This window comes from Megascapheus bottae, chromosome 23 (assembly GCF_031878675.1).
Source record: "Megascapheus bottae isolate mThoBot1 chromosome 23, mThoBot2.hap1, whole genome shotgun sequence".
Taxonomy (NCBI): Eukaryota; Metazoa; Chordata; class Mammalia; order Rodentia; family Geomyidae; genus Megascapheus; species Megascapheus bottae.
The window spans coordinates 26,934,904-26,958,615 of NC_143531.1; the positions used below are offsets into that span (position 1 = coordinate 26,934,904).

The window sequence follows — 23,712 nt, forward strand, 5'->3', positions numbered from 1 at the left end:
ACTGTGTGTATACATGTGTATATATCACATTATGAAATCACTTGGATTTGTTTGAGATTTAAATGCAAAAATTCAAGAAGATATTTTTAGGTGAGTGTTTCTATGTTCTTGGACAGAAAATAAATATTTTAATCCAAGTACCAAACTTGGGAGCCATTAAGGAATACATTAATGGAATTTGCCTACTGAAATAAATAGTAAATTTATGCATGTCTAAGAATAAGAATCCTCAGAATGATCCCCAAAATACTGCTCACAAAAGCAATCTAATATTCCAGAGCATTAAATGAATGTGTCTAATGAGTATACATAGGGACTAAATGAAATGAAAGCTTACGATTGCCTAAATAGCTGCAGCACTGGGGTGAACTCCCCCAGGCCAGACGAGTTTAGTGTACAAAGAAGATCATGTTTCTGTAGAACCTAAACCTGCCAACAGCCTTAATCCCTTGCAAAACCCCAGACCACAGGAGCCGCTGGCCAAAGTAAACACAAAAGGAAAAGGAGCGGCAGGATTCGATAAGGTTGGAATGTGAGCCATCAATTTAAGTATTTCTCCAAAACACAACAACCCAGTCAATGACTTCATGATTTTAAGTGGGACCAGTATAGATCTCAAAATATACATGTGAGGTATTATTTCCCAGCCACATTTGTATGTGGCAGGCTTGTTGAATGATAGAAAAATATTTCATAATGAGAAAATCAAAGGTGCTAATGTACTTATCTTTGGCAGCGGTTATTTAGCTGCAGTGAACCACTACCAAGACTGTAAGAAGGAAAACGTGAATAGAGACCATGGTAAAAGGAAAACCCTAAATAGCTCCTAGAACACCCACAGAACCATGGGTAAATGGAGGCTGGCCTTCCCCTGACCAAATGCAGCACAAGAGGAAGCCAACTGTAAACAACTCTAGCTGGATTTCATTTTATCCTGAGTCTACAACAAGCCTATCGCAAATCGTCTCCCTTTAGATTGTGGTCCCTTAAATGGCGGGATGTTTTTGTGTAGGTGTGGGGCCGCTTGCCAGTCTTGTTTCACTTCTGTTCTTGTGGGTTTGATCTGAGCTGATCCCTTGATTCGGTGGAGAACCTGGCATTGTCTCCCATCTTGAATCCTGGTGACAGGTTGGTTCCTTTGAGGCTTGTGTCATGTCTTTACAAAAAGACCCCAATAAAGTCCTCAGGGCTCCTTGCCCAGAGGCTGCGCTGCGTATGGTGTGCAAATGTGGGCTTAAGAAAGATCCTGCTGGCTTTAAACCATGTGATGCATGAGGCCGTGTATTGGGAATATGTGAGAAAGGAGAAGTAAAATAGTCCTGGAATTATCTACCCTTCATCTTCCCTTTGCTTAGTAAACTGGGTCACAAAACTGTTTCTCATAAACTAGGTAAAATAAGCTGAAAGTAGCTCTGAGAGCATTATTATTTGGGGGGGGTGTGGCTAGCCATACCAGAGATCGTTTAGAAAGCCCCCCCTTTTTTTTTCCTTTGGTTGCTTGAATATCCACTGTCAGAGAAAATTTCCTTGAAAATGGCCTTTGGAACTCTGTGACTGAATGTACGTCCACAGGTTCTGTGAGCCTGGAGGAAAGGAGAGAGCGAGACCCGGGCAGATAGCATAAAGGTATTTTATCCTTTGCCCTCCTTGGGGAAGCCAGAGATTGCCACGTGTGGCAGAGCACTTGGTTCAGTGGAAAGAGACCACAGGTGGTAGAACAGGTGCAATACCTAGCGAGATGGAAGAGTAGCTTCCTAGGACCTTGCTGGTGCCAGGGTCATGAATCCCATGTTGGTGTTTTGGTGCGGACAAGAGAGAACGTTCTCAGGTAGCTGAAGAAAAGATGGACTCCGATGTCCTCAGCCTGGCCTGGTGTCACCTCTGCGTGAGCCTGGACACGTTGAACGACACCCCCCCCCTCTTGCCACACACAGGGGTAGAAGACATTGTGGCTGTGATGATCCCCGGGCCGAAAGGGAAGGAGATCGTGAGCCTGCTGGAAAGGAACGTCACCGTGGCCATGTCCATCACCGTCGGGACCCGGAATCTGCAGAAGTACGTGAGCCGCACGTCCGTGGTGTTTGTCTCCATCTCCTTCATCGTCCTGATGACCGTGTCCCTGGCCTGGCTGGTCTTTTACTACATCCAGAGGTTTCGATATGCGAACGCCAGGGACAGAAACCAGGTGAGTCACAAAGAGTCGTAACTACACACACACACGCGCGCACACACACACACGCACACACCTTTAAAAGTTATTGCAAAAGATGTTATTGTATAAACTTTGGGGGAAAAATTCTTAGAACGTGTCAAGACACAGTGGAAACTACCCGCTGTTTCCACTCAACAAGAACACTGCTGGCCTTGGTATGACGTTTTCAGGTATCTCTTACGTATCTGCACGTCGATGTCTTAGTAGATGTGGTATGGAAAATGGCGTGATTTCTCCCTCGTGTTTACTGCCTGTGGGGGAATGATTATTCATTTAATGAGGCCAAGAATATCGAAGGAGCCTAGAATATGCTCATAGCGCCAACATAATTTGAAAGAGCCGTGATTGTCTTCTTCCAGCACAGAAGAAACAGAGAATTTATAAATACAGCTATTTTTAAAGCAATTACTTTTGTTTAAAATTGAATATGATGAAAAGCTATTCCTTCTCATGTATTTGCCACGTCTGCTCACTTTCTATTTCAAGGATTTTTTTTTCTGTTCTGGGACTATTTTCTGCACATATAAAAGCATATACGTCTGTAGCATTTACGTGTATGTGTGCTATCTAAACCACACGAGGGCTTGCTTAATTCTCCATTCTTTTCTCTCACTTCATCTTAGCACCTAAACCAAGCTGCTGCCTCATCGTTCATGTCCAACGGCAACATGGCATTCTGCTGCCCTGTATGTCACATTTATTTAACCACCTCCTATTAACAGACATGTAGTCTTTTATTTATTTTTGTCAGTCATGGGGCTCAAATCCAGGGCCTGGGCACCGTCCCTGCGGGTTTTGTCTGTCTAGTTGGTTGGTTTTTGCTCACGGCTAGCACTCGACCACTTTAAGCCACATTTCCACTTCCCATTTTTAGATGGTTAATTGGCAATTAGAGTCTCATGACCTTTCCTGCCTGGGCTGGCTTCAAATCATGATCGTCATACCTGAATCTCCTGAGTAGAGAGTGTCACAGGCATGCACCACCAGTGCCTGGCCAGACACGTTGTTTCTTAAAAACATTCTCCCGTTGTGTGTAGAGTATTTGAAAGGGTATTGTAAATCCTAGAAGTGCATTTGCTCAGACACAGGAATATGTATTTTAAACTATAAGAGATATGAAAATTAGTCTACCAGGAAGTGTGGAACAGTTTATACTTTAACCCACCAGTATGTAGAAATTAGTTTCACATATCTTCACAAGAACACAGCTTTCATGCTGTGATCTGATAAATCAGAAACAGTATTCTAGTTTTTAATTAGAAGAGATAAATGTTAGCATCTTCTTAGGTACTGTAGGAAAGGTGACATTTCTCTCTGAAATATCTGCTCATACCATTTGGTTGCTTTTCAGTAAAATTGTCAGTTATTTTCTTATTCATCAAGATATTAGCACTCTTTTCAACGTAGAAGTCAATTATTTTTTTTTGCCCAGCTAATTATTGTTTTGAATTTTATAGTGCTTATGAGCATGAGAATACTTTGGGGTTTGGCAGAACTAAATTTACTCATCTTCTGATGTTGCTCTCAAGATTTGTGATGGTTTACAGTCCAAGATGATAGAAACACCCCCTTTCACATCTCCATCCACCGCATTTTTACTATCAAGTCTTAGAACTTAGTGTAAAGAGCAAAACTATGAATGATGCACAAAATACATAGAGCCTTCTTGAAATAGTCCCCATCCTGGAAGCACCTTTTCCACTATTTGCATGGGCAGAACTCATGTCCCTTCCATTTCCTGTTGCATGCTCACGTTATGCTGGAACAGAAGAGGGAGTGGGATTTAAGACAAACTTGAACTTTACAAGAATGAGAGAGGAGTATGTATGGCAAGTGTCAGCCACCAACGCAGGGGAGGCAGGAAAGTGTCTGTCTCATAAAGAATAAGTACTAAAATTATCCCTGAAACTGCGCAAGAACAGGCTCAGCTCCCAAGGAGACAGAGGCATCCGGGGAAGTCATACCTATCACATGCGCAGTGAGTTGATGCGTCACCTTCCTCTGTGCCACCGCTCACAAAAGTACAGCACCGGTATTCTGCCTCTCATGGGAAATGAACAGCAGTCAGTCAGTATCTGGTGACCTCATGCTAGCCGTCCAAACAGCCTAACTCCACAGGCTGTGGGATGATTTCCGCCCTTTTGGTTGGGCCTGGAAGAGTCCTTCTTATGTAGGAGAGCACATGAAGATAATGAAGTGAGAAACACCCAGGGCCACATGAGTTGACCGCTAGGGAGCACACTTATTTGCCAGTGTCCTCTAATGCACTCCATTACTTGCTACTTGGCAATGATGCTGATGGCAATGGGCACCATTTACAACAGTAGTTTTGGGGAAACATCAGGATCAGAGATAGTTTTTCAATCAAATGAGGTGCTGAGTCACACATTTGGCTTTGGTGGTGTCGTATAGCAGGAACCTGGCCTTGCCTGTCAGAATGGTCACAGCCCACCAATCCAATGACATCAGAGATTAGCAAGAAAAAAAAAAACACCAAGGGATTTAGCCTCCAAAAGACCCAGGAGAAAACTATATTCTTGGATTCCGTGAGGAACTCACAGATTAGAGGAGTGGGATTGCAGTGTTTGAATGGTGAAGGAAGGAAGAGACGTTGCTTTTGAGGCCATAATGGAGTCCTTTGGCCCAATGAATTCACCCACAGGCACCATATTTTAAGATGTCATTTCTTAAGACCCAATACTGTGTTATATGTCTTTGTGTTCCTCATTTCTTCTGTTTTCTTTTTTTGTTGTTGTTTTTATCACCTTCATTGCATTTATAACACAGAGGAGATGAATAGGAAAATCTTACTTTTTCACAGTTTGTCAAATATTTCGAGGTTCACTAATTTATATGTCTTGGGTTACACTAAGACCAGTCATTGTTCAACACCCTTGCCGCTTATTTGTCAGTTTTTTTTTTCACTTGAATATATGGGTCTGGTTTTATTTACCATAGAACAATTCATCTTCACTATTATTAAGAGACCAGTAACTGGTAAATATTTTTCTTGTACCTGTTCAAATCAAATCGATTGAAAAAATGAAAGTACCAAGATATTCAACTCCTACCATTTGTTTAATGGAAAAACAAGCAAGCAAACCAAAGGACTGACTCTGTGTCGGTTAGAGACATCCAGAGAGAGGAAGAAGAGCCTTCACTTAGAACAGAAGGTTTTGGTCTTGGTCTACTTAGGGGCAGTTCTTTATTTATCCTTCCTTCAGCAACCCTTTACTCTGCAGTTACCGAGAATCACCAAGGAAAGGTTTTCTCTTGTGATAGACTTCAGGCTCCTTTGCCAACCTTCTTCATTCAGACTCAGTCCAAAATTTCAGCCTGAGCAAGGCCTGGGAAATTCCCTTCCCTGTGTACCCGGGGCAGTGACAAACCCAATGGCAGAGCCCTCCATAGACTCAGGAGAGAGCTGGTCTCGCGAGCCCTGCCAGCCCTCCTCTGTAATGTGCGTGGCACATGTACATGGTTTTTGAGACAGCTGCCTTGCTTTGCTAAGTGACCTCAGAAATGCCGTCAAGAACTGCGCATCTTTAGGAATAATAAGTAGCTCTTGGTTTTTCAGCGCCGACTTGGGGATGCAGCAAAGAAAGCCATCAGCAAGCTCCAGGTTAGGACCGTCAAGAAGGGCGACAAGGTAATGACGTTTTCCTTTAAAATGTATACATCTATCTATCTATCTACCTATCTATCTATCTATCTATCTATATATATATATATACACACACAGTTTTTTTTAAATTTTATTTTTTTATTGTAATTAGTAAAAGGGTTACATGATATTTGCCAGATAGAAGGTGCATTAATTCACATACATTGATACCCTTTCACATGTCTTGGTACCCGTTTCCCTCCCCCCCCACACCCCCCACCCGTCTTGGTTTTCCCCCCTTCCCTATCAAATTTCAAATATCCAAATACAAATAAGTTCAATATATCAGATAACAAAGTGAGATACTATACCAATATGAGATATCCAAGGGACAGCAAAGGAGATGAGAGACAACATAGTACATTAAGGACAAGAATCATTCATTATATGGCTTTTGTTTCATTATCCTGGAGGTCCTTTCAATTAGCTTCACATTATATGGCCTTATGTATCAAGATTTTGCTCTATTGCAAATCTCTGGTAGTAGAGCCCAAGGTTTCTACTGATTATGACGAATGAGGGAAACCATTGAGCCTAAGTTCCTTTGAGTCTGGCTTACTTCACTTAATATGATTTTTTCTAAGTCTTTCCATTTTGTAACAAATGGGGCGATGTCATTCTTTCTGACAGCAGCATAGAATTCCATTGTGTACAAATACCACAACTTGTTGATCCACTCATCAACTGAGGGACATCTAGGTTGGTTCCATATCTTTGCTATGGTGAATAGTGCTGCAATGAACATTGTTGTACACACACAGTTTTTAACAGGAAGTTATTCAAAGAAACTCCTATGTTTCTTTTTGGCAGCCAGGATAGGAAAAAGAAAGAGGTATGGAAAAAGGAATTGCATGCTAAAAGTTTGCCTAGAAGTATTTGCTATGTCTGTGTATTTTATGTCATATCATTTAAAGCAATTGAAAAGGAAGCATGCAACAACAGAGACAAAGCCAGGAAGAGATTGGTGCACAAATGAATTCTTGTAATAGAAGCAGGCCTCCCATTTAGCTTCCAGCTTTCTAGCAGCCAATGGCAAAAAGGAAAAGAAGGGGGGGGAAGACAAGGAAACAAAATTCAATATTCAAAAAAACTTCCGTTACCTCAACCCAGTGTTTCTCAAGGTGAAAGCAAACAGTTGCCTCTAGCATTGTGACCGATGGAGTGTTTCCAGGAATCCTTGCAGAAAAGATAGGTTTCTATGCTGAGTTGTGTTCTTCACTTATGTCTGTAGTTTAAATGCCAGAGCTTAGTCTGAGCTTAGTCTACAGCTTCGAAAGCATAGCAACAGCCTTTGTCCCTGCACAATGGTAAGGTAAAACCAAGTGCAGTTGCCCTTCTTGAGGAAGACTAAAAAAAAAAAACAACATAGTTGGGCTGGGAGTTTGGCCTAGTGGTTAAAGTGCTTGCATGCATGAAGACCCGGGTTCAATTCCTTGGTACCACATACATACAAAAAAGCTGGAAGTGGTGCTGAGGCTCAAGTGGTAGAGCTCTAGCCTTGAGAAAGTCCAAGGACAGGGTCCCTCGGGGGGTAGGGTTCAGATTCTCAACCCTACATGTGTGTAACAGGTCTACAGCACACTCACATGAAAACACTTTGGGTTTCATGAGATCAAATTTATTTGACGGAATTACCAAATTTAAAGTTCACATTCTGGTCATTGTTTTCACTTTAAAAAAATTAAAAATGGCAGAAGTGCAAGGACTATTCTGTGAACAATAAATAAAATGATCTGAAAAGAGATATGGGCACTTTGGAACTGTTTTATTTTCTTTTACCTTTCTTTTCCACCTTAGACTCAAAAGGAATAGGTGGATTCCATGTCATTCCAATAGGTATACTTCGTAAATGCTGTTTGTGGTCCTTGAGGTTTTTGACATGTCACGTCTAGTTGTAAATGGTGGCATTGTTGAGGATGCTACGTGAGAAGATGGTTTCACTGTCGGGAATACTGCAGCGGAATCCAGAATGAAACCAAGCCGATAATACATGATTGATTAACAACATCGACACCAGGGCTGTTGAAAGCTCTTTCTGCTGACCAGCTCTGCTTCGCTTTGTGTAGCTGTTTACTGGAGAACTGAAGCTCACTTAGCTGCTTTCCTTGCAGGAAACGGAGTCCGATTTTGACAACTGTGCAGTGTGCATTGAAGGCTACAAGCCCAACGATGTGGTCAGAATCTTACCCTGCCGGTGAGTTCCGGGTGGGGTGAGGAGGGGTGCCTGGCCTCGCCCTGCCGCTTCAGGATCCAGGGCTTCAGTGACCCTGTCCCAACCATGCAGGAAATATCACTTTTGTGGAAACCTTGAAAATGCTCTGTCTCTGGAAATTAGAAGTATTATTGTAATCCATTCTACAGCAAAGCAAGTGGCAAATGAATTTCATGAGAAAGAATATGATGAGGGTGCCAGGTATGGGTTTTCTTGGAGAACATCTCGCTGAGACTTTCTGATCAGGTCTGGTTCTGATTTAAATAGCACTTGAAATAGTCATGACACTAAATAATATACTCCGCTTTGTGAGCCAGGAGCTCAGGCATCCAGAACATGAATGGGAATAAGTAGGAAGCCAAAGGCAGATTCCATCTCCCTTAACTTCCCTATTTTAAATTACTAATAGAAGAATGTGATAGTCACTTATCCCCCTTGCCAAATTCTGGAATCTAAACCAAAACATCAGTACGTAGAGTTGAGAAAACTCTTCACATGGTTGTCATATAACCTTAATCCTTCTTCCTTACTGAAATCCACTGTTAAAGCTGCCTGGGTTATTTTCAAATTGTTGACATTCAATAAATATGAACACTTCCACTAAGCCAAGTATTTTCAAGTTACATAAAAGCTATCCTCCTGCAATGAAATCCCTCCTAGTATTTTTACATCTCTGCAGGGCTCCTAAAAATAAAATAAAATGATGCATCGATGAGATGTTCTTCAAGAGAAAGATTGGCTGCAGCAATTCTTAGAAAATTCAAACGTAAATGAAGCAAGTGTACCTAAAAAATGTAAAAGAAATTCATCGGTTCCTTAAAACAAGGCAAATTTAAGGCCTATTTATTAGACATACCAAAGGAATAAAAAATATGCTTTCAGGGGCTAGTTTAAAAATCTCAAAAATAAGAATAAAAAGGAACTGAACACTCAGGTGAAAGAGAGAAGATCTAACTTGAAATGACCTGAGGAAAATGGGAATAGTCAGTAGCAAGCATAGTCCATTCTCCCCAGTTTACAGGTGGTTGACAGTCTCTAAGACAGAATTATATGTGGGATCCATGGAATGTTGGTTGGTTCTGTGTCTGCAGCTCTCCATGTGCTTTCTTGCTGGACATTACACTGTTTATTCAGTGGCTTCCAGAAGCATGGATGGAGATGACAGTGGGCAAAGTGCAGGATGCCTCCGGACCACTGTCTACAGTGCTACGATCTAGAAAGTCTTCTGGCCACAAGCAAGCCACGTAGTCCCCTTCACTTTCCTACTAAGAGGTCATTTAGAGGCTTAAGAGGCTTTTACTAATACAAAATAGCCACAGCTACTTACAATAAAATAGTTGCTTTTTCCTGAGAATCTAGAGAATTTTCTAAATGCAACCAGGAAAATATATCTAGATATACATATGTGTGTATATTATATGTGTGTGTGTCCATATATAATATTATATATTTATATAATAGCTATTATTTATTTATGTATATACATACACATCTATATGGCTGGGTACTGTGGCCCATGTCTATAATCAAAGTTACTACAGAGAACAAGACTCTATGTCAAATCTAGATCAGGCAAAAAGTTAGTGAGACCTCTATTCTCAACAAATAAGCTAGTGGTGGTACTTTCCCATCAGCTCCCTACAAATGATGCAAACAGTAGGATCACAGTTCACGATGGTCTCCAGGCAAAGAACAAAAAGAGCTAAAGGAACATACAGCTGTCTTATAAGGACATGAGTTCAAACCCTAGTATAGTATGTGGTTTTTATGTCATTATTCCTTAGTGAGAGAAGAGGAATACCAAAATTGGGCTCGGAAGCTCATTTATGATCTCATAAAATGAGTTCTTTCAGTGAGAGAGGAGCCTGCTCTCAGCCATGCTTCTTGACAACAAAAACCTGATCATAGCAAAAGAGTAGCCTGATGTAATGCTGAATATACTTTTAATATAATTAAAGAGTACTTAAAAATAAACACTGTCCCCTTAAGCTCTATAATTCCAGAGAGCACTTGGATTTAAGATGAGTTAAATGGACTGAATGTCTGTGAGGAAAGAAAAGTTTAATGTCTTTAGAAGTGAAAGACCTTTGTAAACTGCTGTAATGTGATCAGGATTCTGATTATGAGATCTATAACTTGTGAAGTACAAAACAAAGAAGGCTTTCTAGTTGGGTAGAAATGGCCTGAACTGACTTTACCCTGCTTGATTGGGAGCAGACTTTTTCTAAGTTCTTTTTGATGTGAGTGATGATTATCACTTGTATTCTCCACCTCTAACTTTTTCTTTCATTCCATCTTATTCAAATTACATTTTACAGCATTCTGTTTATCACTGCTTGCTGATAGATGCGGTGCTTTTTGTTATCAGTCATGGGGCTTGAACTAAGGATGTGGTGCTTTTAAAAAATAACTTTTTCTTGTAATTAATAGAAGGGTTACATTATATTTGCCAGATACATTATATTTGCCAGGTACATTACTTAACAATCATTGCTACCCCTTGTCATGCTTTTGTCCCCATTTCCTTCCCCCCATAAAAAAAATAACTTTTAAGGTTCTTTTACTGTTTGGGAAACTTTTTGAAAATAAAATATAAAGTTAACAAAAGCAAATAAGCTCATGATTCAGAAATAACTACTGATGTTTAATTTTTGTAATGAATATTTGTTGACAAATATTTTATTTGTTAACAGATGCTTATATATTTCTAAATATTGTAGAGTCAAGATATCAATATTTTGTCCCACTTTCTCAGTTCACATTAAAAATAAGTAATTTCTTATGGTTTTAGCAACTATTAACAATAATTTAGTGATTACATAAATAGGTGTGTGTGTGTGTGTGTGTGTGTGTGTGTGTGTGTGTGTGTGTGTGTGTGTGTGTTGGTCTTAGGGCTTAGTCTCTGGACCTGGTGTGAGCCACAGCTCCACTTCTGGCTTTTCTGGTGCTTAACTGGAGAGAAGAATCTCATGGACTTTAAGCTCAGGCTGGCTTTGAACCATGATCCTGAGATCTCAGCCTCTTGTGTTACTGGGATTGCAGGTATGTGCCACCGATGCCCAGACAGAAAGAGCTCTTTATCTGAGTTTATTAACTTCCCTTCTATTCTTCATTGTTCAGTTCACTTGTAGTTTTTCACCATTATAAGATTATGACCTTAAGATTTTTTGAATTGTATTTTATTGTCAGGGTAACATATAGAGGGGTTACAGTTACATTCGTCAGGTAGTGCATGCATTACTTCTTGCACACTGATACCGCTTCTCATGTTTTTGTACCCCTATCCCTCCTCCACCCCCTCCCAATCATCTTGTTTTCCCCTTCCCTTCCCTATTTCAAATAAACAATTAAGCATATATACAATATACCAGATACAGTAACCATATGAGATTAAACATAAGGAAAAAAAGACAAGAGAAACAACTTCACATAGTACATTAGGAACAAAAATCACAAACATAAACCTCTTGTTTCCATATCCTAGAGTTCATTTTGTTTAGCCTCATCCCATATGACCATATGCACATAGTTTTGAGCTATTGTGATCCTCTGCTAGGAGAATCCTAGATACATACTAATTATTACAAATGAAGGAAACCATGGAGCCCATTTCCTCTGGGTCTGGCTTACTTCATTTAATATGATTTTGAAAGGGACCTTACATTTTTGTTTGGGGAGTTTTGTTCTCTGAAGTTTCTTCCCTAGGACACATTTCTAAAAATGAACTCATTAGTTCATTTCATTGGCACAAGGTCCCTCAAAATCCCCCTTGAGTTTTATCCAATTGCTTTTCTGAAAGGAGGTTATGACTGACGGCTTGCTAGCAGTAGGGAGAAAATGTATATTCATCTCATCCAGGAAACAGGAAGTACCATATTTTTAAAGAAATTTTTTCATCTGGTAGACAAATATTAGGGTAGTTTAAACTCCTATATCTTTTATTTCTCTAACATATTACTATTCTCAAACACAAGATCCTATGTAAAAGACTATTTCTAATGACAATTGACACTGACTGGAACATTTGGGGTATTAAAATGGAGAAATGCCACCTAGAATTGCCACCTAGTCTTTATAGTTTTGGTTAAATAGTGCTTTTCCACTGAATTATTTCATTTGTTCTTTTACAGCACTATTAGTATTGCATTGTATCCTAAAATGTATGAATATTCATTCATGTGTTTTATCTCTTCCTTCTTATTTTAATCTTTTCCTATTACGAAATCAAATCACTGATCAATTTATTATGTTTTTCCGATTTACCTGAAAATTTGCATGCCATTCTATGGTCTTGGTGTTCGTGATGAACATTTAAAAACCATTCTTCCAGAAATGGAATCTTAGTGACAAAGTGGGAATTTTGAATCACACTACACCTTGGAGATTTGAGAGTTGCTATTAAAGTGACATTCATCATCATCTGTGCACAGAAATCTTGTTCTTGGATAAGTTTCCAAGAGGAAGGAATGCAAATGTCCACAGGCAGATTTGCTCATGAATGACCAGCACAGATTTCTCCATACTAGCTAACAAAGGGAAGCAGTCCACACGCCTGACTCTAAAAACAAAAACAGTCTTCCATTCAATGAGTCTACTTGATATACCTTGATGTACCTTGAGGTACAGATGAATTGACAAAACATTTTGTGCAGAAGAAGCCAGAAGAAAAAGGAGCAGGAGAGGGTTTTCTGGGGTGACTGAGTTCTGGGTTTCCCCGGGTTGTGTATACCTCACTATGCCCCCCCCCATCTCAGAAGTCACCAGGCTTACTTGAGATTTACATGGTACCACTTCACTTAGTGGAGAAGAAATTAAAGAAGAGCCTAGAATTTAAAAGCAGTGGTTCCCTTTACGTGTCAGCCAAAGCGACTTCATTTTCATATCCAAAGTTTGGACAAGGGTGTTTCTGTATCACTGCACATTTTGACATGTACTACCAGTGATTACCTCATTTAATTAAAGAATGAAAAGAAGGACGCCGGAAAGAAGAGGCCTTAGCAGATGGTGCATGATGTGTGTCCTTCTGTTGTCTTTTCCACAGAGCAAATGCAGCCTGAATAAGGAAAAGTCTTGCTCTGTAACAACCTTGTTAAGTACAGCATTCTGTCTTCAGCATCCTGTTCCCTGGTCCTATCAGTAAGCGAGACACATGGGTAAAGGCCACCACGCTCTGCTGCCCCCACCAGATCATATAACTAGAACAGGGCCAGGTGCTGAGTGCAGAGCTGGCGGCACCAGAATCCCGGGAGTAAGATGCTGCAACTCCTTGGTTAACTTGCACCCCCAAAGCCAGCATCGCCCACTCTAGTGTTAATAGCAACCAAGGACGTTGAGTTCAGTAGCAAGAGGAGCAGATGGTACCCGAGGAGGAAGTGGTCGTTTTGTTTTGTGGGTTTTGTTTGTTTGCTGGGCTCTTTGCTACATCTATACCCCCATCCACTGGACAACTGGAGGGATGAAATCAGTGGTTAGTTCTTACAATATTTTACCATTGAAAAAGTGCTATCATGTACTGTGTCATTTTTACATACGCTGTGTAATTGTATCTCTTAATAGAGAAGGCACCACTAATGCAAAAAGCTGGTCCATAGGCTCAAAGCCAAGCCAGGTCAGGTCTCTGAGCCAGTGTTCTTTCCATAGCCACTGGCTGTGGTCAGGACTCTGCTCTTCTGTGCGCTGCCTGACAACTTGGCTGAAAACCAGCTCACTAGACACATGGATTTGACTAAAGAGAAATTTGTCTTTGACGCTCCTAAAGCTCCCTAACTCTGGATTTTCCTTTTCTTATTCGTTAGCTTCTTTCTTCTTCCTCTGCTGCCTCCTCCTCCTCCCTCTTCTCCTCCTCCTCCTTCTCCTTTTTCTCCTCCTTCTCCTCCTTCTGCTCCTCTTTCTCCCCATTCTGCTCCTCTTCTTCCTCCTCCTCCTTCTTTTTTCTTCCTACACTCCTTCTTTCCTTCAACCATTTCTTTTGTTTGTTGGCTGTTATGTGAAACTGCTATCAGATCAGCATCGTAAAACCAAGTGATTACCTTTGGCACAGTGACCAGAGTACAATTAGTACTGAACCTAGATGCCAGCACTTTTCTCTCTTTTCTTTTACACAATGATTCATGACCTAGGCAGAGGAATCTGGAAAGTGGAATTGTCGCCCTTGGGCTTGCCATTACCAGTGGAAGCCAATAAGGATTGGGTCCACCACCAGAACATGGTGGTGGAGTTTATGGTAGGGGAACAGGTGGTCACATACCTTACTTCATCAGTACAGGCACAAAAGTGGTACTGGCCTCTCACCAGTGCCAGCACTGTCTGTACGGGAGACCTGAACACTACCGCTCAACCCATTCACACCCTTTTCCGCCCAGCAGCTGGTGTGCTGGTGCCTAGATCTGGCCTCGATCACAGTATCCAGTCCCAACTCCAGGACTGGAGCATTGAACAAGCCTGCAAAAGTGAGCAAGACAATGGGGCATGATGGCTCACGCCTGTAATCCTAGCTACTCAAGAGGCTGAGATCTGAGGATCACAGTTCAAAGCCAGCCCCGGGCACTAAAGAACATAAGACTCTTCCCCCAGTTAATCACTACAAAACAGGAAGTGAGGCTTTGGCTCAAGAGGTAGGGTGGTAGCCTTGAGCTGAAGAGCTCAGGGACAGCGCCCAGGCCCAGAGGTCAAGCACCATGACCCACCCCCCCACACACACACAAAAAAAAAAGTGAGCAAGATTGAAAGGGTAGGGGAAGAAATGTAGCTAACTGAGGGGGGGGTCTTCCTGTGTCAGGGTAAAAGAACAACAGAGAGCAAGAGTCAACAGAGGTAGAAACATTTTTTATTTTGGTTTGTCATTACTCCTAAAAGAAATCTGAGACCTGATTAGTTGCAGTCCTCTCAGCAGCATCATGAAGCTTTTCTACATCTTCTCTTAAAGGTGTTTGAAGCTCTTACTATAAAATGTTTGCTTCGCTTTGATAAGTAGGGAGGAAACCAGTTTCTCTTCCCCTTCTGTGGCAGTTCCAATACGCCAGGATCTTTCAAAGGCAGAATTTCTTGTCTTGGAGCTCCTCTACACTTCCTTTCTCATACTGTGTGGTAAAATATTGGATGCTGCTATGAATTCCACAACCAAGATGAGCTCTGATTGACTTTGCCTTTTAAGATGTTTCCTTAATAATTGGTGTACTTAAATTCTATATTCCTTCTCTATGTGTTAGTCTTCCCACCACTGTTATTTTTCTTTGCACTTAAGACAGAAAAAAACTGCTTTATGGTCACAGTTATAAGGATATAGTTTTAATGTTTAGCACAAGAAAGATGGTGCTAGAAAAGTGAATTTTACTTAATAATATGCATGATTGCTCTCTATATAGAGATCAGTTCATCACTTTTCTGCTTTTAGCTCTCTAAGATTTTTTTAGTTTGCAATCATTTGCTTTCATGGTTAGAAAGGTTCTACTTAAAGTGTAGTGATTGTAATAATCATGTAATGTCTAGTATTGAGATACAGCTGTGGTAGTAATACAGTTAATTAAGTTTACAATTTAGCTTAATCCCCCAGATGTTGTCAAGGGAGGGATTACTTTTGTTTTTAATTTTTTGAGACAGTGTATCAAAGCCCTAAAGCATATGCTGGTCTTGAACTCAGTCCTCCTGATTTCTGGGATTACAGTCATGAACAGCAGGTACAGCAGGTGCCTGCTTTTCCTCATCAGATGGAATTCCATCAGTGAGTCATGACGTCTCAGAAAAAGCGAAAGACACTCGCTTAAGACTGAAAAGTCCTGGAGTGTGGGTCTCAGGGGTCTTGGCCTTAAAGGAAGGAAACTTGTCTTTTTCCTCTTTGTACCCAGTTTCTAGCATAGGACAGAATGCAACAAGGGAGTGATGTCACTAGCGCTCTATTTTAAGAAGATAAATCTGGCAACCCTGAATGGGATGAAGAGAACAGGAAAAGGCCTGGCGGTGTGGAGTGAGGTTTCAATATTACTGCAATAACAGAGCCTGGAAGATAATGCGGATGAGCAAGATGGCATATTGAGGAAGGAAACAACAGGATGAATATGACAGAGGCACAGGAAGAACAAGCGAGTCTGAGCTGGTGACCAGGTGGAGAAGGGGAGAATGGTTCATGTCCCATCACACTGCCAGTGTCCCTTGAGCATCAGCGTAGGCCAGAAACTATTGTAGGTTCCGGAATGTGGCCAGGAACTGAAGACGGTTTTGTTCCTATTGAGCTCACACGCCTATTGAAAGAGGACAGGGCTCCCTAGAGAAATGGAGACTGGGAGATGCACAGAGAGATATTTTGAGAATGGCTTCCCATCAGGACTTGCAGGTTTGATGTCCTCGGGGCACACCTATGGCCTGTGACCCTCAGGCAGCGTGAATGCCACCATCACAAGGCAGAATTTCTTCACAGGTAAACCTCGCCTTTACTCTGAAAAATCTTCCAAACAATTTGGATCAGATCTACTTAGATTATTCTGAATAATCTCCTTTGCTCAAAGCCCACCAGTTGTGGGTATAAGCTACACCTGCGTGCCCAGGGCTAGATGCGTGTGTGTGCCAACAGCTCTGTGCATTGCTGAGGAGACCTACGGAAACACAGAGGTCAGGCAACAGGACAGTCATGGCTCCTGTGGACGGAGGCTCCAGGAAAGCCTTCTCTGCTCGAGTCCACGCGTCCCCGTTACGCAGGCGTGCCAACTGAGATGTGAGGACATGAAGTGACTCTACCTAAGTCTTAAAATAGCTAACAGTTGATCCTGTCACCAGCATGGCTCTGTCCTTGTACAGACATCACACATGAGCCACCTGCCTCCTGGGTGGAATCAGAGGGACCAGAACGTTTAGCTTCTCAGAATCATCACCAGCTGGTGAGCAAGTTTGTCTAAGGAACCTATTTCTGGGAAGCAGAGCCTGACCTGGGGAGGTCGGTATTGTAACAATAGCCTGCTTGTCACTTCTGCATCCTGCTGCACAGGGACTGGGGTCTCCGCCAGGTGCCCAGCTCAGCGCTGCTGTGCAGTTATTCTGCCCAGAACCTTCTTGCTCACCATGTCCACAGAGCCCGTGTGTCTCAGCCATGCCCCTTCCGCTGCAAAACCTGAGCTTCTGTGTGCTCTCGGTTACGAGTCCCAGCACGCACTCCCTGTTCTGTCATACCACTGTCATCTGTTTAGCTATTGTTTGATTCGTGTCTGCCTCGCCTGTTCCCCTAACCCAAGGGAAGGAGCCAGGCCACCGTCGTATAATTCTGGGTGTGGAGCACAGTCTTTGGCATATGCCACTTGATGGCGTCTGGAACAGTAGCCTGGAAACACCATTGGCTAGCATGCTTGCTTGCTCTCCTTTTTCTAAACCCCAGTCTGGTCTAGTCCCATTCACAGCTCACCCATCCTTGGCTTGTGAATTCTTCCAAAGTTCAGTTTAACCGAACTCTTCCCTGATTCGGGAGATTCTTTTTAAACATTTGAGCTCGGAGCCCTCAAACACAGAGCAAATGGAGCTCTTCGGAACTGTTAGAACAGAGGATGAAAAATGGAGAGCAGGTGGGGATATCAGAAACCCAGTGCCCTGTGGAGCGGAGAGTGGGGAATGGATGGAATGGGCCGAGGAAGCCCTCATGAGGAAAACAGAAGTACTCTGTCTTTGTACCCCTAGCTAGCTATGGGAAACTCTGGACATGTCTGCCTGGGATCCAAAGTCTCAGAGTAAGAAGAGAAACTTCCAGCTGGGGCAGCTCGTGATGTGTCTTCTAAGCAGAGATGAAAGTTGGGGCTCCCCCTTGCTGCTTCCCCTTTCACCTGCTTGTGAGAGGAAGGCTCTTGAGACCAACAGTGCAGGCGAGCATGTTGCTAAAGGTGGGCCTGCTCACTGTGCAGACAGCAGGGAGTCTTTCTCGCTGGCTGCTGCTTTGACAGGCAGAGCAACGTGAAAGGTTCTTTGTATTGAGAAATGCTCCCGTGCCCCTCTGCCCTTTTGTGCTAGAGCCCAAAATACAAGCAGCTCTCGGCCTTTGCCTGCTAGCTGTCTTCAGATTTTATAGCAAAAGGAACTAGGGGTTCTTGCAAAATGGCCTCAGTGGAATCCTCCTGCCAGACCTTGTACAAGTATCCCCACTTGCCTTCTTGCCATTAAGTGTTCTTCTGGTGGGGAACTAGAGAAAACTCTCCATTTCGGCGTTCATTCTGTTTCCTAAAACTTGGAAGAGGCAGTGAATTGCAAATCCTAGGGATCCAGGCAGATTTTGGCTGACTCACTGCCACAATCCATGGTGGCAAAGACTTCAACCCAGGACACAGGTGCTAGAGGCTTCATCTTGACCCTGCCACTGAACAGTTCCGTGACCCTGGACACATGGCTGGGCTGCAGGGAACTTAGGGAGAGTCTGCACGTACCAGCCCTCTAAGATGTATGGTTCTCATTTCAGGCATCTTTTCCACAAGTCCTGTGTGGACCCCTGGCTTCTAGACCATCGCACCTGTCCCATGTGCAAGATGAACATTCTTAAAGCCCTAGGGATCCCGGTAAGCACAGCACAGCCGACGGCCCGTCATGTCTGTCTTTCCATGTTTACACCGAAGCAGGCTCAAACCTCTTCCCTGGATTTTTCTGTGCACAGCAGCAGCTGCGCATCCAACGAGGCCTCCAGAGAACTCGTGTTGGGAGCATTGTGTTTTCTCAGCCTAGGGATATCATGATACGTTGCCGTGTCATTGCATTTGTGTGAGTCAGGGCGGCACTGGACAGCTCCAGGGGGCCCCTCCAGGGGGACTGGGACAGCAGGTGAGGGAGGACACGCAGTGTGCCATTGGCCACTTCTTTAACCATCTCCCTACTTAATCCTCAACAAGATTTGTGTAATCATTGCTCCTCTTGCCTCGTGAGCCCCCAGCTCTGACAGGGAAGGCCATCCCCCTGCCCCTAGTGTTGGAGAGAGAGGACAGTAGCTGAGAGCTGAGCCCAAAGTTAGGGACAAACCCAGGTCTCTACAGAGATCTTGATGGAATAGGAAAGTAAAGCCAGAACTGTTCATTCTAGCTCTCCCATAGAGGTGATCCTGCAGTTCCGTGTTTTCTAAGGTTTAGTCTTTCCTTCCGGGCAGGGGGAGCTCTGCCAACTGGCTAGATGCTCCAGGGAAAGGTTTTTCCAGAACCATGTCAAGAGAATCCCACTCACAGTGCTGGTGGTGAGACACAGACCCTCTGGGGCAGAGAGCAAGCCGGGCCCCAAGTCCAAGCACTGCGCAGGGAGATGGGAGACAAATACAAGGCCCTGCCTAAAAGAAACCACACAAACAAATTCTAGAAAACACCTTCCTCCCCTCCTTCCCACAGCCCATTTATTCTCTCTCCTTCCTGCCAGTGGCAGAGACTCAAGGGAGTGTGGGCAGTCCCTAGCTGGCACTGAAGGAGGAGGGTCAGATCACATTTGGAGAAGCCCACTTAAAAATATCCAAGTGACTCTGCTGCAGATGGCACAGCTGATGACAATGAGGCCATGCACAGGCTGCCTTTTCAGCCATGGGCCAGCTGCCTTTGTGCCAACCACATGCCGATTTATATGATTGATCTGCCACACACAACTTATGTGACCATAGCTTTGAGCTAGACCGAAAGACAGTGCGTTAAATTTTCATGCCTGTATGGCCAATGCATGGTGCACTGGAGGTGAAAATCCACCATAGCCAATGTGAAATGCCAGCAGAAACTAGCCTTTCTACCAGGCACGGGTGTCAGAAAATAAACTCCAAGCAAAGCCTGTTGGCTCACGCCTGTAATGCTGGTTCCCTGGAAGGTAGTTATCAGCGATCTGAATTTGATGCCAGCCAGGGCAAAAGAACCCACAAAAGTTGGAGAGATGCCATGCTGGGCAGGTTGGTGGTGCAGACCTGTTGTCCCACTGTGTGTGCACAGTGGCTGGCTGTACACAGATGCTCAGCTGTCGGTCTCAGCAGCGCCAGAGAAACACAAGTAGCAGCATCACAGCCCAGGCTAGCATACCCTACCTCAAAAATAATCAATGAAGGGCCGGGAGTTTGGCCTAGTGGTTAAAGTGCTTGCCTACCATGCACAAAGACCCGGGTTCGATTCCTGGGTACCACATACATAGAAAAAAGCTGAAAGTGGTGCTGAGGCTCAAGTGGTAGAGCTCTAGCCTTGAGAAAGTCCAAGGACAGGGCTCAGGCCCTGAGCTCAAGCCCATGACTGGCAAAAAAAATAAAAACAAAAAAAATAATCAATGAAAAAGAAGATGGAGGTAAAGCAGAGCCCCTGCCTAGCAAGCATAAGGTCCTGAGTCAACCACTATTATTTCCAAAAAACAAGACTTCCATCTTTGTGTTCTGTGTACTTCTGACTGTGACTGATACTTTAAGGGGGAGGGTAAATGTGGGGTGTGTGTGTGTTTGCTCTCTAAGCTCTGTAGCATCTTCATAATTAAAGGAAGCCACTGGTACATTGTGACCTAGTTGCTGTGGCTCAGGATGTTTTCCGAGCCTCTGTGTCAACCTCCATCTTTGGTCAGGATAATTGAACCAAACAACCATATGGCACTTACATTTTGGACTAACTAGTTTCTGACTCCAGACTGTTCCCCTAGAGGTAGGTATAACTTCTCCAGGAGCTACTTGTGGATGAGTTACACATGTGACTAGTAATGGCTGCTAAAATACAATTCCTGAGTGGTGGTGGGGATTGCTCTCAACTTACTGAGATTGTGAGTTTTAGCCGTTGGACATTCTGGGTGGGATTTTACTTGATTCAGAGGAAAATGCACCTCAGTCCCATCTTTTGGATTTTTCCAAGGATTGTGACTGTATCCCTCACTCCAGTGAATAGCACATCCTCCATGAAAACTGAAGCAGGTGGACCAGGGTGTAGCTCACAAAGCACCGGGCATGTGGCGGCCCTCTGCCCGCCAGGCCTGCCTCTTCTGTTTTGCCCTGGAGAACGACAAAATCACAGCTTGGAAGGAATTGGGGGCCTCTGCCTCTGGAGAGCACCACGCCCCAACCACACTCCTGAGGTGGTTTCTGTTCCTTCATTAAAACCCTGCATGTCATGGACAGGCTCTCTTAATTAGAAATGGCTCCCGCTACCACAATTTTCAATTCAGTTTAAAGAAATGGTGTTCACATTTTTTTAAGACAAGGTCTCACTATATAACCCAGTATGGCCTTGGACTTGCCATGTTAGCTATGCTGGTCTCAAACTCATCCTCCTCTCGCCTGCACCTCCACAGGGCCAGGGGTGTAGGCTTGCAGGTCTACCTTCAGATCACCATTTCTCTTTATTTAAGGAACATTGAAACGAGCCTGGGAAGTGGTGTCTGTTGATCCCTTCATTTCTGTGTCTTTTACATGGACTTAATTATTCATAAACGTCTGTGAAATGATAGTACTGCCAAGTCTCGGAGGCGTTCAGTTCCAGGATCCTGCTTTTAATTTACACTGATTCTCCTTGGAATAATAGCATTGGTTTATAGACACCTTGGCTGCAACCATAACCCACTAAGATTATTCCAATCCAATCCAAGTGGCACCATCACATTATTTTTGTGTTTTTTCTTTTAATTTTGTTGTTTTCCACCAAGAACCCATAGACCTGTCTATGCTATCAGACAAATATATAAAGCAAATGTGAAGAGCCGGAGACGTTTCTTTGTATAAGGATTTCTCTGCAAGGAGCTGAGGAAGTCTAAGGACAGTGCTCAGGCCCTGAGCCCAAGCCCAGGACCGGCAAAAAAAAGAAAAAAAATGGAGATTGAGATAAAGAATAGGAGATAGAAAGCCTGATAATGGGGAAAGAAAGTTCATGCCCAAATGTCAAAGTCACTCAAGATAGTAGATTTAGTGAGTTGGTCATTCTGCTAATTGAGTTTAGACAAATTGAGTTTTAGTGGATTGGCACCCTTCCAAAAGAAACAGAAAAAAAGAGAGAAGAAAGGGACGGGCTGACTGAGGAACTTCTGCCTGACAGCTGAGGAGCAGAGTCTAGGGGAGACAGAGCTTGGGAGACGGGGCTGCACCTCGGGTCTCCTGCTTTGTGCTCCATGCGAATTTTGAATATGACACATGATGTTCATTCAGTGTCTGCTCAGGACTGTCTTCCCTCCATCCACCCACGTGCTCTGCATATGCTAGGAGTGGAAATGAATGGAATTACCATCCTTCAAGACAAAGCTGAAATTCAGCCCAAAGTACAAAAACAAAACAAGACAAAATCATAGCCATTCTTAATGTACCTTTTTTTATTGCCTTTTAAAATGGGTTTTCATGAATTCGGGTAGACAAAACAACTAAAAACACATGTAGAAGAGAGAGAAATCTATTCACATTGCTTAAACAGAACAATAGCTTTGAATTGTTATTCTCAGATCTCAGCCTCCAGAGGAGCTAGGATTACAGGCGTGAGGCACCAGGCATGCAGCCGGCCTTTTTATTTTTAAAGCAGGCTTACATGGTGCTCTGTATATGTTTGTGTGTACAGACGTATCTTTAATAAGCACTTCACAGTGAGTCAGATTCCATTCCCCTCCAACTTTTCTCTCGCCAGTGTATTTGTAAACAGTGAATGAATCCCTGGGGCTGTTACTAAAATGCTAACTCACAATATCCTAAGCGGTAAACACTAGGTAGAAGGAAGTACCTTCATAAATAAATACAGCTTGGCCTCCAAATTATTTAAACATAGAAATCTTGCTACTTCCCCAATTAAAACTCCAGACCCCTCTCTAACAAGAGCCTACGGAAGGGAATTTGGGGAATATCTTTTTAAATGAATGTTAAAATTATTTTTTCATGTGAACGAAACTGTATTGTAGACTTTATTAAAAATAAAATCTCTGGGGAAGAAAACAGTAGAAAAGTTAATTTTCTCTTGATACAAACTAGCCTGGAAACAGTTCATCTCTACATGAGTGGCATGCTATAAGAACAGGCTTTCTTCTGCCCTCAGCCCCACGCTGACTGCATGGACGACCTGCCCACGGACTTGGAGGGCTCTCTGGGAGGACCTCCGACCAATCAGATCACGGGGGCCAGCGACACCACGGTGAACGAAAGCTCAGTCACCCTGGACCCTACAGTGCGGACAGTGGGATCCTTGCAGGTGGTCCAGGATGCAGACCCCACACCCCAAGAAGGAGAAGTCATCTTTACGACCAACAGTAAGTCGGGGCCCACGGGCTGTGGCCTCATGGGTGCTCCAAAAGGAACCCCTGCCCTAGGCAGCAAAGGCTAATCACATGAGTAGATGATTGCCAGGCTTGCAAGTCCTAGTCACCTGGTCCTTAGAAGCTAGATCATTCCAGAGTCAGCAGGACAGGCTGCACACAGGCTCCTCCGGGCCCTCGCTCTGGCCTCCTCACAGCACTGGGCATTCTCCTGCCCTTCCCCACTTTGCCTGAGCAGGTGGAGAGGGAGCCTGGCTGAGCAGTAAAGAAGTGACAGCTGGAGAGGCTCAGGAGGACAGGATAGACCATTTCACCATGTGTATGTGTCTGTGTGCCTGTGTCTGTGTTCACTTGAGCACTCTCACGTGTGCCTGTGGCTAGATAGAGCTCCTCTGGTGTGTGTACACATTGCCATGGGATTCACACAGAAACGGGACCTCTGCTTGCTTTATT

The 23,712-nt window shown here is 43.3% G+C and overlaps 1 protein-coding gene across 4 annotated transcripts in view; it reads left to right on the forward strand.

Annotated features, from left to right (window-relative positions):
• Nucleotides 1-23,712, forward strand: part of Rnf150 (ring finger protein 150) — a 98,126-nt gene that overhangs the window by 54,924 nt on the left and 19,490 nt on the right. For all 4 annotated transcript variants that reach the window (XM_090356913.1, XM_090356915.1, XM_090356914.1 and 1 more), the window contains exons 2-6: nucleotides 1,935-2,185; nucleotides 5,790-5,861; nucleotides 7,988-8,070; nucleotides 18,515-18,611; nucleotides 23,043-23,253. In XM_090356913.1, the coding sequence (XP_090213039.1) occupies nucleotides 1,935-2,185; nucleotides 5,790-5,861; nucleotides 7,988-8,070; nucleotides 18,515-18,611; nucleotides 23,043-23,253 (714 nt within the window). The remainder of the gene's footprint in view (nucleotides 1-1,934; nucleotides 2,186-5,789; nucleotides 5,862-7,987; nucleotides 8,071-18,514; nucleotides 18,612-23,042; nucleotides 23,254-23,712) is intronic.